This window comes from Pundamilia nyererei, unplaced genomic scaffold (genome assembly GCF_000239375.1).
Source record: "Pundamilia nyererei isolate P.nyererei 1_Seehausen unplaced genomic scaffold, PunNye1.0 scaffold00057, whole genome shotgun sequence".
Taxonomy (NCBI): Eukaryota; Metazoa; Chordata; class Actinopteri; order Cichliformes; family Cichlidae; genus Pundamilia; species Pundamilia nyererei.
Genome location: NW_005187458.1, coordinates 2,574,459 through 2,587,444, shown reverse-complemented (window position 1 = coordinate 2,587,444; position 12,986 = coordinate 2,574,459). Strand labels below are relative to the sequence as shown.

The window sequence follows — 12,986 nt, the reverse complement described above, 5'->3', positions numbered from 1 at the left end:
TAGGGTCACTACTGAGAACAGGAAGGCTGCGCAGAGCGTAATTAACACTACCCAAAAAAATCACTGGCTGCGCTCTGCAGGCCATCGCCAGCTCCTCCTGTCTTGCATCCCACCACCTGTTTGACCCGCTACACACTGGCTGACTCCTCAGGTCAATCAGGTCCCACACTTCCACAAACAGTTTCTTCCCCTATTCAGACTGTTATTGTGGATTAAAGTTTTGGCCTGTCTTAGCAATGCAAAGACCCAAGCATATAAGTATATATAATATATAAGTAAGCATATCAGTATCAAGGAGAAGGTGGCACTCATACCGCTTAGTAATATCATCATCATCCTTCCGGCAGACAAGGGTAGGTGCACAGTTTTGCTAAACCAGGACAGACTATCATGAGAAAACTTTGTCACTGTCATTTACTGACAAAAATACATTGCATCTGGAAAGCATTTACAGCACTGCACTTGTTGCACATTTTCTCATGTTACAGCCTTATTGCAAAATAGAGTCATTTTGTTTTTCACCTCAAAGATTCTGTACACAATGCTCCATAATTGCAAAGTGGAAAAAAATTCGCTTTAAATTCTTGTAAATTTATTGAAAACAAAAATATCATATTTACAGTATTCACAGCCTTTAACATTACACTAAAAACGAGCTTTCATACATCCTGTTTCCAGTAATCATCTATCAGATGTTTCTACAGTTTGGTTGGAGTCCATCTGTGGTAAATTCTCTTGACTGGACATGATTTGAAAAAGCACACACCTGTCTATTTAAAATCCCAAAGTTAACAGTGCAAGTCAGAGCACAAACCAAACTGAAGTCAAAGGAATTATCTGTAGATCTCCTTGACAAGACTGATCAGGGGAAGGGTCTTTCACGAGAAAGCGGCGTCTGGATTGGTACTTCGAGTTGGATTTCAATATCCTGTTCATTTCCGCAAATGCTGACTGATACCATGCATGGAAAAGTGTTGACTCATTTCAGGCCAGTGAGCCCTTCTAATGCTTGGTTTAGTGCCATTAGGTGCAGTGTTGTTAGGGATAAACGTTCAACAGCACGTTCCGAACATCCTGCATGCCCTGCTGTATGCAATAATGCAGAAAGAAATACAGGTTACACTTGGGGACAGCGAAGGACTTCTAAACATCTGCAGCATGCATGCTAGGCTGGCTGGACAATTACCTGATGGTAGTCGAAATGGTGATGTGGCCAGTGTTGGCATAGCAGGTGCACAAGCTACACAACAAGAAATATTAGTTTCAGAGGCAGTCTAAAACATCCAATTATCCGTTACAACTACTCCTGTGTAGGTGTGGGATTCGTTGTGTGTTACAGTGAGTTCGATGTAACCAGGTATTTTGCTCAGCTATTTTTACAGCAGTAGGTGTGGACAGCAGTGTCTGATATCATACCTCCTACCTGGGTTGTTGACCATGTTTTTCTTTTATGACCTTGACAAACACCCAGTGTCCAGGCTTCACCAGCTCTTCTCCTCTGTGCTCCGGTAGCTTCTACAGTCATTATTATAGTCAAGGCCGGGCAGGCTGGACTCAAATGCAGGCCTCCGGGGGAATCGAGGGGAAGTCCAGGGGCACACTCCTCTTCACACAGTCAAAGTTTCCCCAACCCCTTACTACTAACCGCTTCTAGAAACTACAATTCATATTTACTTGTGTTTCAATATGTTACAAACATGCAAAGAAAATGTGGAAATCAGGGAGGGGTAAAACACTTTCAGTTCCCTCAGCCCTCATCTCATTTACAAATTTCAAACTTCCCTCATTTGCCTATCAGTTAATAATAATAATAATAACAACTATTACTACTACCACTAATTCTATTACAACAACAACAACATCCTTGAAACATCCGAAGAGTCACAATTTAGGGGCCTTTATTTTTGAAATGTCAGATCAAATCAGATTATGAAACACATTCTAAGCACAATGAACATGTTTACATGAAATATTTTATATATTTATACTCCCCCCCCATAAAAAAACAACAAGGGAAAAGAAAACAAATACACAGGAATTAGAAAGCAGATTTCTGAAAGTTTGGTATAAAAACAAAAAGAAAGAAAAAAATCACTCGTTTCCTCTTCGACTCTTCTTGTGACTCTTTTTTGAACTCCTGTAACGTGAAACAAAACAAAACCAAGTTAAATAAACAATGAATATTCTAATACCACTACACTGGAGTTGGTGAATACAAATATGCACACAGAGGGAAACTCTTTCTTCTCCCTCTCTGTCTTGTTATTTTTAACCTGGAGCTTAAAAATACACATTTCTCTTTCTTTCTCCTTCTTTTCTGTCTTTAGCCCATATCAAATTACGGCACAGTATAGTGTGCTTGTGCTATTTCTTGTTAGTTACTTAATTTAGTTACTTGTTTATAGACAATTAAAAGTATAATGGAGAAACTGCTCTCACAGCTAGAGACTGGCAAGGAACAACATAATTGCAACACAAGGGGGAGCCAAGACGACAAGTCAGGGGTAGATACCCAAGTTTGGGTGAGAATGAAGCCCCGGGTATCAAGAAAGTATCGTTAAGTGAGAGAGGAATTGACCTGAAAGACAGGATGCTGGACCCTCTGTAGTCGGTTACCAAGATTACATAAATTACCCTCTGAAGGTCTTCTAGATGATGTGAATGCAGCACTACGGACAATATGTACTGCAAACATTACCGAGACTAACCAGCTGATCTATGGCAGCAGTGATCATGAGATGTTTGGCTACAAGATGAACAGCCCCAAGGAGCAGTGGTAAGAACAAGATCTGGGCTATCAACACCTATGCCTGTGATCAGGTACCCTGCTGGGATAATAAGCTGGTCACAGGAGGAGATCGAAGTCACTGACATCAAGACCAGGAAGCACAGCGCCCACTAATCAAATAACGTTACCCAGATATACATTAATAATAATAATACTCACCTCTCTGGGGACTTGGAATGGCTGCGATGTCTGTGGCTTCTGTGGTGACCTGGATCACAACAATGACACCAAGTCATTTTTAGTTATAGACAAAAGTTTTCCAAACTTATGTAACTATGGAAATAACTTGAACATTTCCAGTGCTAAAAACTTAAAACATAGTTGCCAAAAGGATGGCAGAAGAACAACATGAATTTCTATGATTGCTGGCTTCATTTCAGTGGTTTAAAACCCACTGATATTGTGGCACAAATCTTTGCAAAAAATAAACAGATGAAAACAAATTTGAATCCAAGTCATCCTGTGGACCACTGGCCCTGATCCTGAGTGTCCCACAAAAATGTCTGGCCCAGGTGTTTTATGGTTTGCATGCATTTTTTTAAAAACCCTGTTGGAGGTAAGAATGTCCGATATATATTCAACCATATATTATTTTTATTTTAGGATTTCACCTATTGTGGGTTATTATTAGAATGTAACTACCACGATAAACGAGTCACCACTGTACATATACATACATATAACAAAAATAACAGTAACAAGCCAATCGATTAATTTTGGTTGCTTAACTGTAAACAAAGTGCTTTGTTCATTAGTAAGTGAGCAGTTAAAGATACAATGGCTAAAATGCTTTGGAACTCCAAGTTGATGGAGAACATCCATGTTCTAAATCATATGAATGATATATTTGGTTGCTTCTTTAACTTAAATGTCTGCAGACTCTTTAATAACCCATATTTTCCCCCATTCTCAGCTGTCTGTTATTGTGGTTACACCATATGGCCACAGAACACTGATCTCCCCTTTAATTACCTGGTGATTTGGAGCGGTGGCGTCTCTCTCTGGACCTGCTGCGGTGGCGCCGGGGGCTCTTGCTGCGATGGCGATCTCTCCGTGGTGAGGGGCTGTTTATGTACAATAAAAAACACAGATATTCCTGTAAGACACACATACTAGCAGTGCAGTTTTAACAAGATTAAAGTGAATGCAAAACGCAGTCATACCTTCTCCTCTTTGGAGACCTGCTCCTCCTGAAGAAGAAATAATGGAGTTTACCATAATGAAAGCAACTGTATAAACTCAATGTGGGAAAAGGTTGCTCTGCAAGTCTACTTGTCTTATTCACAAACATATGAAGACTCAAGAAAATGTAAGGATGAGCACAATGAGTACCGTCTGGGAGAACGGCTGCGTCTGTAACGTGGTGATGGGGAGCGGCGAGGTCTGTCATTGTCACGGTAACCACGTCTATGTGGCTCAGGAGTCTGAATTCTCTCCATCTGCAACCAAATTCATTCATGTTTTTATTTTTCAGTTAATCCACTAACAGACAACATTTTCAGTGGACATAGAAGCTATTTTATGCAGACGCCTCTATATAACTGAGCTGAGCAACCTAAACCAGTCATTGTATTTGCAAAGGAACTAATTTACACTATGTAATACTATCTGCATTACTTGTGTTTGCAGTTTTTACATATTCGGTGCCAGATCGCGGATACAAGCGGCAGAAATGAGCTTCCTCCGAAGGGTGGCTGGCCTCTCCCTTAGAGATAGGGTGAGAAGTTCGGCAATCCAGGAGGGGCTCAGAGTAGAGCTGCTGCTGCTCCACATCGAAAGGAGCCAGCTGAGGTGGTTCGGGCATCTGACAAGGATGCCTCCTGGGCGCCTCCTGGGTGAGGTGTTCCAGGCATGTCCCACCGGGAGGAGGCCCCGGGGCAGACCCAGGACACGCTGGAGAGATTATATCTCTCGGCTGGCCTGGGAACGCCTTGGTATTCCCCCGGATAAGCTGGAGGAGGTGGCTGGGGAGAGGGAGGTCTGGGCCTCTTTGCTTAGGCTGCTGCCCCCGCGAGCCGGCCTCGGATAAAGCGGATGAAGATGGATGGATGGTGCCATCTTGTGGCAGTACAGAACGTTACTGCTATTACAGATGGATTTTCATGTTTCAGTGAAGCTGAACATATGCTAACTGTGCAGTTAAACAAAAGCTGATAGTTGAACATATTGTGTTTTGTTATAGTGAGGGCTCTTTAAACATTAGAAATATATTTGGAAAATGAACATGTCAATCAGAAACCACCAATTTATTGCATCAGTTTTATATGGTAGATTTTTACTGATAATTTTATTTTTAACCTTATCTTCTTCCTCATCTTCTTCTTCACTGCTTTCTACTTCATCCAAGTCCTCCTCCAAAGCGCTAATCCTTGGGTCCAGCATCTCAGCCTCCTCCAGCACTTGCCTCTTCTGTAATACACGCATAAAAAACAGAAAAGTCAATGACATTGGCACGTCAAACAGGTCAGATATACAAAAATGACACTAACACACCTGAAGCCGAGGAAGGATGACGTCACACATTCTCTCTGCGTGAAGAAGCCCGTCGATGAACTCGTCCACATGCATCACCTCAAACTCTGTAATAATTTACAAATAAAAAATAAAAAATTACGCATTTGTCCTGGTTCGAACACATCCACTTTGAAGACAAAATGTTTACTTGCTACCTCACATATCCCACCCACTAACAAGTGTCACAATGACGAAAAAAATCAGTGTCTCATTGAATGATCGGTGCCTGATTGGTGTACATATACATGCACAGCGCCTACAAATATAAACAACCACCCAATGTAAGGTTTTTGCCAACGTTGTCCTAAATTGCAACGTTTAATCCACTAGTATGTGCAAGTGCTTTGTATGGAATAGGATTAGGGCCACTGGGGGGAAAAAAGTGGGCATGTCCTTTTTTTTTCCTCCTTCTTTTCCAGAATTTTGAGAAAAAAGTCAGAATTTTGACTTTTTTCTCAGAATTTTGACTTTTTTCTCAGAATTTTGACTTTTTTCTCAGAATTTTGAGAAAAAAAAGTCAGAATTCTTTATTTGCAATCGTAAAACAGAATCAATACTGTCAATGAATTAAAAAAAATACTGTTTTAACAAAAAGAAGAGAAAAACAATAGTCAAGTAAAACAGATATTTTTTTATTAAGATCTCAAATTACATTTTACTGTAATTTATTTATTTATATTCTTTAGTGGGTGAAAGTTATGCTTGATGAATTAAACACCTATGCCACTTTTGTGCTCACCTTTGACTCATGCTGTCAGTACTGCTACACTGTAATGCTCCTAGTGCTGGGGCCTTGTTTCAATAAGATTCACACTTCAAATTAGGAAGTTTATTAGTGACATTAGCTCATGTGAAAAGATGGAGAATGCATTTCATGCACTTACATTGTACATTGCAAGTACTGCTGATTGCAAGCAGCGAGCAAATAATAAAATGTTTAGTATTTTTCTTTTATATGTCAGAAATATCATTATTGCAAATTTTCTTGAAATATTGCGATATCATTCACCTCCCTCCAACACCAGTTAGAGTCCAGTCATTTATAGATGAACTTGTCAAACTCACCTCCATTTCTGTTCTGACTCTTAATCTTTCTGTAGTCATTGTACAAAGGCTCCAAGTATTTGTAGCAATCCACTGCAGTTCCAGTTAACCTCATGTACATCGCTCCAAGTAAACGCACATATCTAAAAGAAAAGGGAAAAAAATGAGCACGAACATGTCATACCTCATCTATGTGTTACACACATAAAAATATATTCTTAATCAATCCAGCATGAAATGTGCTACACACGCTGCTGACTGCCAACAACAGTTTACCAAACTGCTGTGCAACATTATAATCAGCAAGATCACATTCAGGCACAAAGACATTTAAAAACACATAAAACTATAAAACAGTACTTAAACAATTTACAGAGCTTTTTATTAATAACAATTTTACAAAATAGCAGAAACATATTTTCCTTACCTAATCATTATCAATAAAGTATTCAACAAATACACAGCCATGTGACAGCAGCAAAGTAAACCGAGGAAAATAGGTTTCACTCATACAAATTAACTGAAGAAATGTACAAATATCTCAGCCCCGCTATCATATAGCCCGACGGGCGGGGCTGAGATAGATTTTGGTCGCCCGACCGGAGATATCGCTAGCCCCGGGACGTCGGGCTAGCGATTTTGAGAGCCCTGGTGATTCATCACATTTGTGTTTGAGTTCATCATTCGATTTGTAAACACAAAAGCTTAAAAAGTTTTGAAGAAATTCAGATAAAACTCAAGGGTCATAATAATCTATTACAATTTGGCTTACATCCACCAAGATCAACTGAACAAAAAGTTAAGTTATGATTCTTACAAGTGTGTATTTTGAACATTAAAAAAGTACCATATAAAGGTTAAAAACCTTGTCACATTTGACCTCTGACCTCTCCTTCAAGGTCAATAGACTGATCTGAAGTTTCGAGTGATAATACTGCTATAAAGAGCAATTTAAAATGCCATTCTCAATGCCACTGTTTGCACTGATAACATACAGCCATATAAGAAATCATATATGGGTATTCTAAATATCATGCAACTTTTTCTTAAGGTCAAATGTTCATAAAGGTCTTATCTTTACAACTATGCTACAACCTTAGCTAAGCAAAATAGTGGGAATGTGCCTAAAAGTGTCACGAGTTTGAGTGAATTCTATACACTATGAACTCGGTTGAGAAAATTAACACAACATAAGTGTTTACTCCTTTTCTCTCTGCAGAAAACTCACTTGAAATCCTCGTTTTTTATGAATTCGACAATGATGTCTTTTTCAGGTTGAATCTGCAACATCTTCAGCGTGAGACAAAGGAAAGGAGTGGGTTTGATATTTCCACCAAAAACTCCACCAACATACTTAAGTTCCATGGCTTTGTCGACAACCAGCTCAGCTGAGGATGAAACAACATGCAAAAGCATTGTTAACAAAAAACTATAAATACAAATTGCATTGTATACAATTGTTGCCTGCAAATGCACCTGCATACATGCTTCCAATTAGACAATGAACAGAGGTATACAGACTTGTACAGATTAGAAATTTACAGTTCTACTACTATTTTACTACCAGTACCATTTCAGAACTGGGGAGTGATGTCCCTCACATATTAGCATATTAGCACTCTGAGTCAATTACTGTGGTATCCAACTATCAGAGAAGGAGATGAAGAAAGATGAAGAAAGGAATGCCTAAGTAGTACAACAAGCTGTGTCCTGGATTGTTGATTGCCTGACAGAAAGACCACAATATGTGCGTTTTAACATTGTGTGTTTGACAAGATCATCAGCACAACTGAGGCACCAGAAGGGACCGTCCTCATGTGATGCAAGCAGAAACATCTGCAGCTCAACGGGACAAAGACCAAGGAATTGACTGTGGACTTTAGGAGGACCAGGAAACCAATGACTCCCACTGACTTGGTAAGAAACACTGTACAGGAAGGGCCAGAACAGTCTCTAATTTCTGAGGTAGATGAGGTCTTTTAACATTTATTCCTTTTGCTGGAATGCACCAAATTGGGAGTGACATCACTTTTTCAATATTAATGCAATTTCATTAACACAAAATTTTACACCATTTCAATTGCAATCTGAAAAATGTTACGAAAGCCTTTAAATAAATATGGCCAAGAACAGTCCATGTCTCCCTTTAGACCCCTGTTTGCTGCAGGTAAGGCTGTAAAAGCTGCCATCAGCCTTTAGCAAGCTGTGTAATATAAACATGGTATGAAACCAAGTTAACAGTTCATCTGCATGTTTTAATACTACTCTTGGAGGCTTACTGCAGATTTTTCTCTGTGTAAAACAAATTTTGGTGTTTGTTGATCAGGCGCTTTGATGAAGTGCAACTGCTGTTTTTGGGCTCTAGAAACACGTTTTCTTTCCTCAGCTTCTCTGTAACAGCTAAGCCTATTTGCTCTTCTCGGTGCATGTGTAAGTGTAAACAGAGTTCAGCTCCATGTGAAACTATGCCAGTGTTATCATCACTGCTGCTATTGTGTTATCAGTGCTTCTGTATAAAACTGGGAGCCACGTGGAATTAATGTTGTCAAACTAAATGTGTTTGCAGGTCTGTTTTTAGTCACAAATGTGGGTGAAACATTTTCATTTACATCGTTTAACACAATGGCATGTTACAGAACCATGTGTTAAATTTGTTTATTTTTTCTATAGCCTTTCTTCAGTAACAAACTGTTTCAACTTCTGCAATCAGGCAGGTTTCGCACTATCAGGACAAAAACAGAGATACTCAAGAGGAGCTTCTATCCTCAGACCATCCAAGGCTTAAATCAGAACATGCCCCCGCTCCCCTCATAGCATCACCATAAGGGTCTAGAACAGGACCTTATTTTATATTCTTGTCATATTTCATATCGTATCTGATTTATTATTACGGCACACGCTGCTACACTGATCATGCTGCTTACCTACTGCTTATATTACTCTGGTCACTGTTGTACTCCAGTCACTGTTTACATTACATTAAATAACTATAGTCACTCAGTTCAATTACTGTGTTTACGTTACTTAGTTTTGTTTATTCTACTTCCATTGCACGGTCAGACATTGCTGTGCTAATATGGTACAAACACTTTAATATTCCATTTGCAAAATGTACATATTCAGTTTTTTAATTTAAAATTTCCGATTTCTAATTTAAAGTTACTTATTGTTTATACTATTTTGCACAGTCAAGGAGCAGTTCAGGACACATCTTAATGTGTGTTGTACTTGTATGACTGTGTCTTGAATTTTTAGCCTAAAATAAAATAATTTCTGTTGCCTAAAAATATCTCTCTATCTATCTCCCCAAGAATATAACTGAGCCCGCTTAATGTCGATAGTAACCCGCTTGCTAAAATGAGCCCTCATGAAGCTAACGTTAGCTCACTGGTGACACTACTAACCGGTGAGACCGAAGCATTCCTCCTTCCAGTACTTAGACTCGTAGATTCGTGTGCGGATGATTTTCTCCACCAGATACTGCGGGTTAGTCCCGTGTATACTGTTAGCGTCTTTAACGGTTCTGTTTGCCATGATACTACTATTCTGGCATGGAGAAAATGAACAAAAAAAAAGAAAACCTTAGACGCCAAACCGGAAAGAGTAAATATTATTTCCGGTTCGACTTCTTCTTCTTCTTCCTTCCGCTTCTTCTTGTTGGCAAACAGCGAAACGGTGCATTACCGCCGCCAGCTGGTATGGCGTGTGGACAAAAATGACACACACACAAAGAAAAAACGACACTCAAATTCATCCATCCATTCGCTTCCGCTTGTCCTTTTCAGGGTCGCGGGGGGTGCTAGCAACACTGTTGAGGATTTATTCAAAACTGAAAAGACACTGAACCAGAGCTAACACAGCATCCTGCAGCGACATGCCATCCCACCCGGTTTGCGTTTAGTTGGACCATCATTTATTTTTCAACAGGACAATGACCCCAAACACACCTCCACGCTGTGTAAGGGCTATTAGACCAAGAATTAAAGTGATGGAGTGCTGCGCCAGATGGCCTGACCTCCTCAGTCACCTGACCTAAACCCAATCGAGATGTTATGGGATGAGATGGCAGAGTGAAGGGAAAGGGGCCAACAAGTGCTCAGCATCTCTGTGAACTCCTTCAAGACTGTTGGAAAAAAATTTCAGGTGACTACCTCATGAAGCTCATCCAGACAATTCCAAGAGTGTGTAAAGCAGTAATCAAAGCAAAGGGTAGCTATTTTGAAGAATCTAAATATAACAAATATAAAATATAAAACATGTTTTGAGTTATTTCACACTTTTTGTTTACTACATAATTTGATACGTGTTCATTCACGGTTTTAATACCTTCAGTGAGAATCTACAATGTAAAGACTCACACATTTACTATTATGTCCATGTTATAGCACATAGAGTGAAGCGTCTGTCTCAAAATGTTAACTAAACGTTTCTAACTTTTGTTGAAAATGTGATTTATGTAATGCTAACCAGGTCATTTCAAGTATGCGGCTTGTTTTGCGACACTGTTGACCTAATGTGATTAAATTATAAATATGTCGGGTTAAACAGCTGAGAGCACCTTGAGCACAGCATAGAAAAAGTTGTGCATTGAAGATGATTCTGAACCATGAAGTGTTCATCAGAACAAGCACTTCTAATTGTACTTTGGTCCTCATTGTCTTTGAAAAGCTAGAGCTGACAAAACAAACCCAGTAAACACATTTTTATCTGTAGGTTTGGTATAGTAATCTGTCTTAATTACATTTTTATTTTTATGTTTTATTTATTCATTATATGGGGGGAAAGTCCTGTCAGCCTTGTGCTCAGAGGGCTGCAGTCACCCATCTGTCCTGTTCTAATAAACACCTTCTTTAGATCTGTTCAGTTTTATTCATATGGCACTACTTAACAGTCAACAAATCTTGTCTTAAGTCACTTTATACTGTAAAGTGTTCATTTAGGACAAAGTATACTGCAAATCTACAGAATTGTCCGTTTTGCCATTTAGTGAACTTCCGTAAAAAACAAAACAAAAACCCCCAGAAAATGTTCAGGCATGAATTTACCAGGACATTTGAAGAGCAAAGCAGAAAGTTACAGCAAGTTCATCCCTGGTGTCCTGACGCAACCCCGAAGGGCTGGAGTAATCAGCAGGGGGCAGCATGACGCCAGTGTTGGATCCTCAAGACACGAAAAAGAAAACCGGAAACTACGCATTTTTCGCGCGAAATCTCATTGCTGTCCTGTATTGTATTTTCAGTAGATTAAATCAGAGAATCGGGCAGATCGGCTTCGCGGTGGGGAGAAGGTTACTTTGTTTTTTGTTGTTGTGATTTTGTCCTCTGTGTGAGCTGAAAGAGACGAAACAGGATGAAATATTTCACTCGAATGAAAATCAGACGAGTATATGAGTGGAGTGGAAGGGCACGAAACTTCAACAGGAGGCTAAAAACCCACGACTATGAGTGAGTAATTATTTTTCCACCTTAAAAAATGGCTTTTTATGCTCCGTCTTTTCAGTGTGATGGTTAAAAATGTTTCTGTTGGAATAATTAAGGGAGATAAGAGTCCTGCGGATGAATTAAGTAGAATGACAAACTATCAAACAACAACTATGTGATAATCATTTAAGGCAGTGGTGGGCCGCGTTATTGTGCTCTTTTGTTGTCCCTAGCCCTCGATCCCTGGGGCTGGGGGCAACAATTGTCTGTTTGTTTTAAAGAAGGGAAAGTCTAGCGCTCCTTGATCTTATTCTTCACTTTATGTTGTCGGCCTTTGCCTTTGATGTGGTTACAAAAATGTCAAAGTTACCAAAGTCGACACTCATACAAAGTTAACATATAATTTACTGCCATAGTTTGTTTTATTGACTTGTTGCTAGCAGTTTGTCCACAGCATTGAACTCTCCCAGGTACAAAGATGGTAACTGTGTTGTGGACATCACAGCTCTAATCTGGGCTCATGGGTGGAGTCAGTTTTAATGCAGTCTACCATGTTACTGTTTGCCTGGAGGGGGGCACAGTTTTAGTGATGGGTTGATGACGCCTCGTGGAATGTGTGCCACATTGGCTTTACTGTGTGGGGTTTTTTTTGTTTTTTTTTTACTGTTTGTGGACTTTAAATCCACACCGGTGTTATGACCAGATGAAAGTACTCTAACCTTTTTCCATCTCTGGGAACTCCTTCAAGAGTGTTTAAAAAAAAAAAACATTGTGCAGAGTGTGCAAAGCAGTAATCAAATCAAAGGGTGGCTATTTTGAAGAATCTAAAATATAAAACATGTTTTCTGTACTACATAATTCCACAGGTGTTCATTTATAGTTTTGATGCCTTCTGTGAGAATTCACAATGTAAATAGTCACACATTTATTATTATGTCCATGTTGTAGCACATAGAGTGAAGTGTCTGTCTCAAAATCTTTACTAAACATTTCCAACTTTTGTTAAAAATGTGATTTATGTAATGCTGACCAGGTCATTTCAAGTATGCGGCTTGTTTTGTGGACTTTAAATCCACACCGGTGTTATGACCAGATCGAAGTACTCTACCCTTCTTTCCATAGAAATCTAGAAGAACTGTTAAAGTGTATTTTCAGAAGTTTGTTAGTTATGTTTTGGTGCTTTGAAATGACCCTCCAAAAGTTGATTCTGTTCATCTGGA

At 39.3% G+C, this 12,986-nt stretch overlaps 2 protein-coding genes across 2 annotated transcripts in view; one reads left to right on the top strand and one right to left on the bottom strand.

Moving 5' to 3' along the window:
* Window positions 1-1,876: 1,876 nt before the first annotated feature.
* On the bottom strand, window positions 1,877-9,995 carry prpf38a (pre-mRNA processing factor 38A). Its single transcript, XM_005734274.1, has 10 exons — window positions 9,751-9,995; window positions 7,575-7,734; window positions 6,368-6,489; window positions 5,282-5,367; window positions 5,087-5,197; window positions 4,121-4,227; window positions 3,952-3,978; window positions 3,761-3,852; window positions 2,948-2,996; window positions 1,877-2,137 (listed from the first exon to the last, which is right to left on the bottom strand). Exons 1-10 carry the CDS (start codon window positions 9,878-9,880, stop codon window positions 2,092-2,094), a joined length of 930 nt encoding a protein of 309 aa, XP_005734331.1. The 5' UTR covers window positions 9,881-9,995; the 3' UTR covers window positions 1,877-2,091.
* A 1,527-nt stretch (window positions 9,996-11,522) lies between these two features.
* Window positions 11,523-12,986, top strand: part of orc1 (origin recognition complex, subunit 1) — a 16,024-nt gene continuing 14,560 nt past the window's right edge. The window contains exons 1-2 of the mRNA XM_013911147.1: window positions 11,523-11,790; window positions 12,237-12,247. Of these exons, the coding sequence (XP_013766601.1) occupies window positions 11,696-11,790; window positions 12,237-12,247 (106 nt within the window). The 5' untranslated portion in view covers window positions 11,523-11,695. The remainder of the gene's footprint in view (window positions 11,791-12,236; window positions 12,248-12,986) is intronic.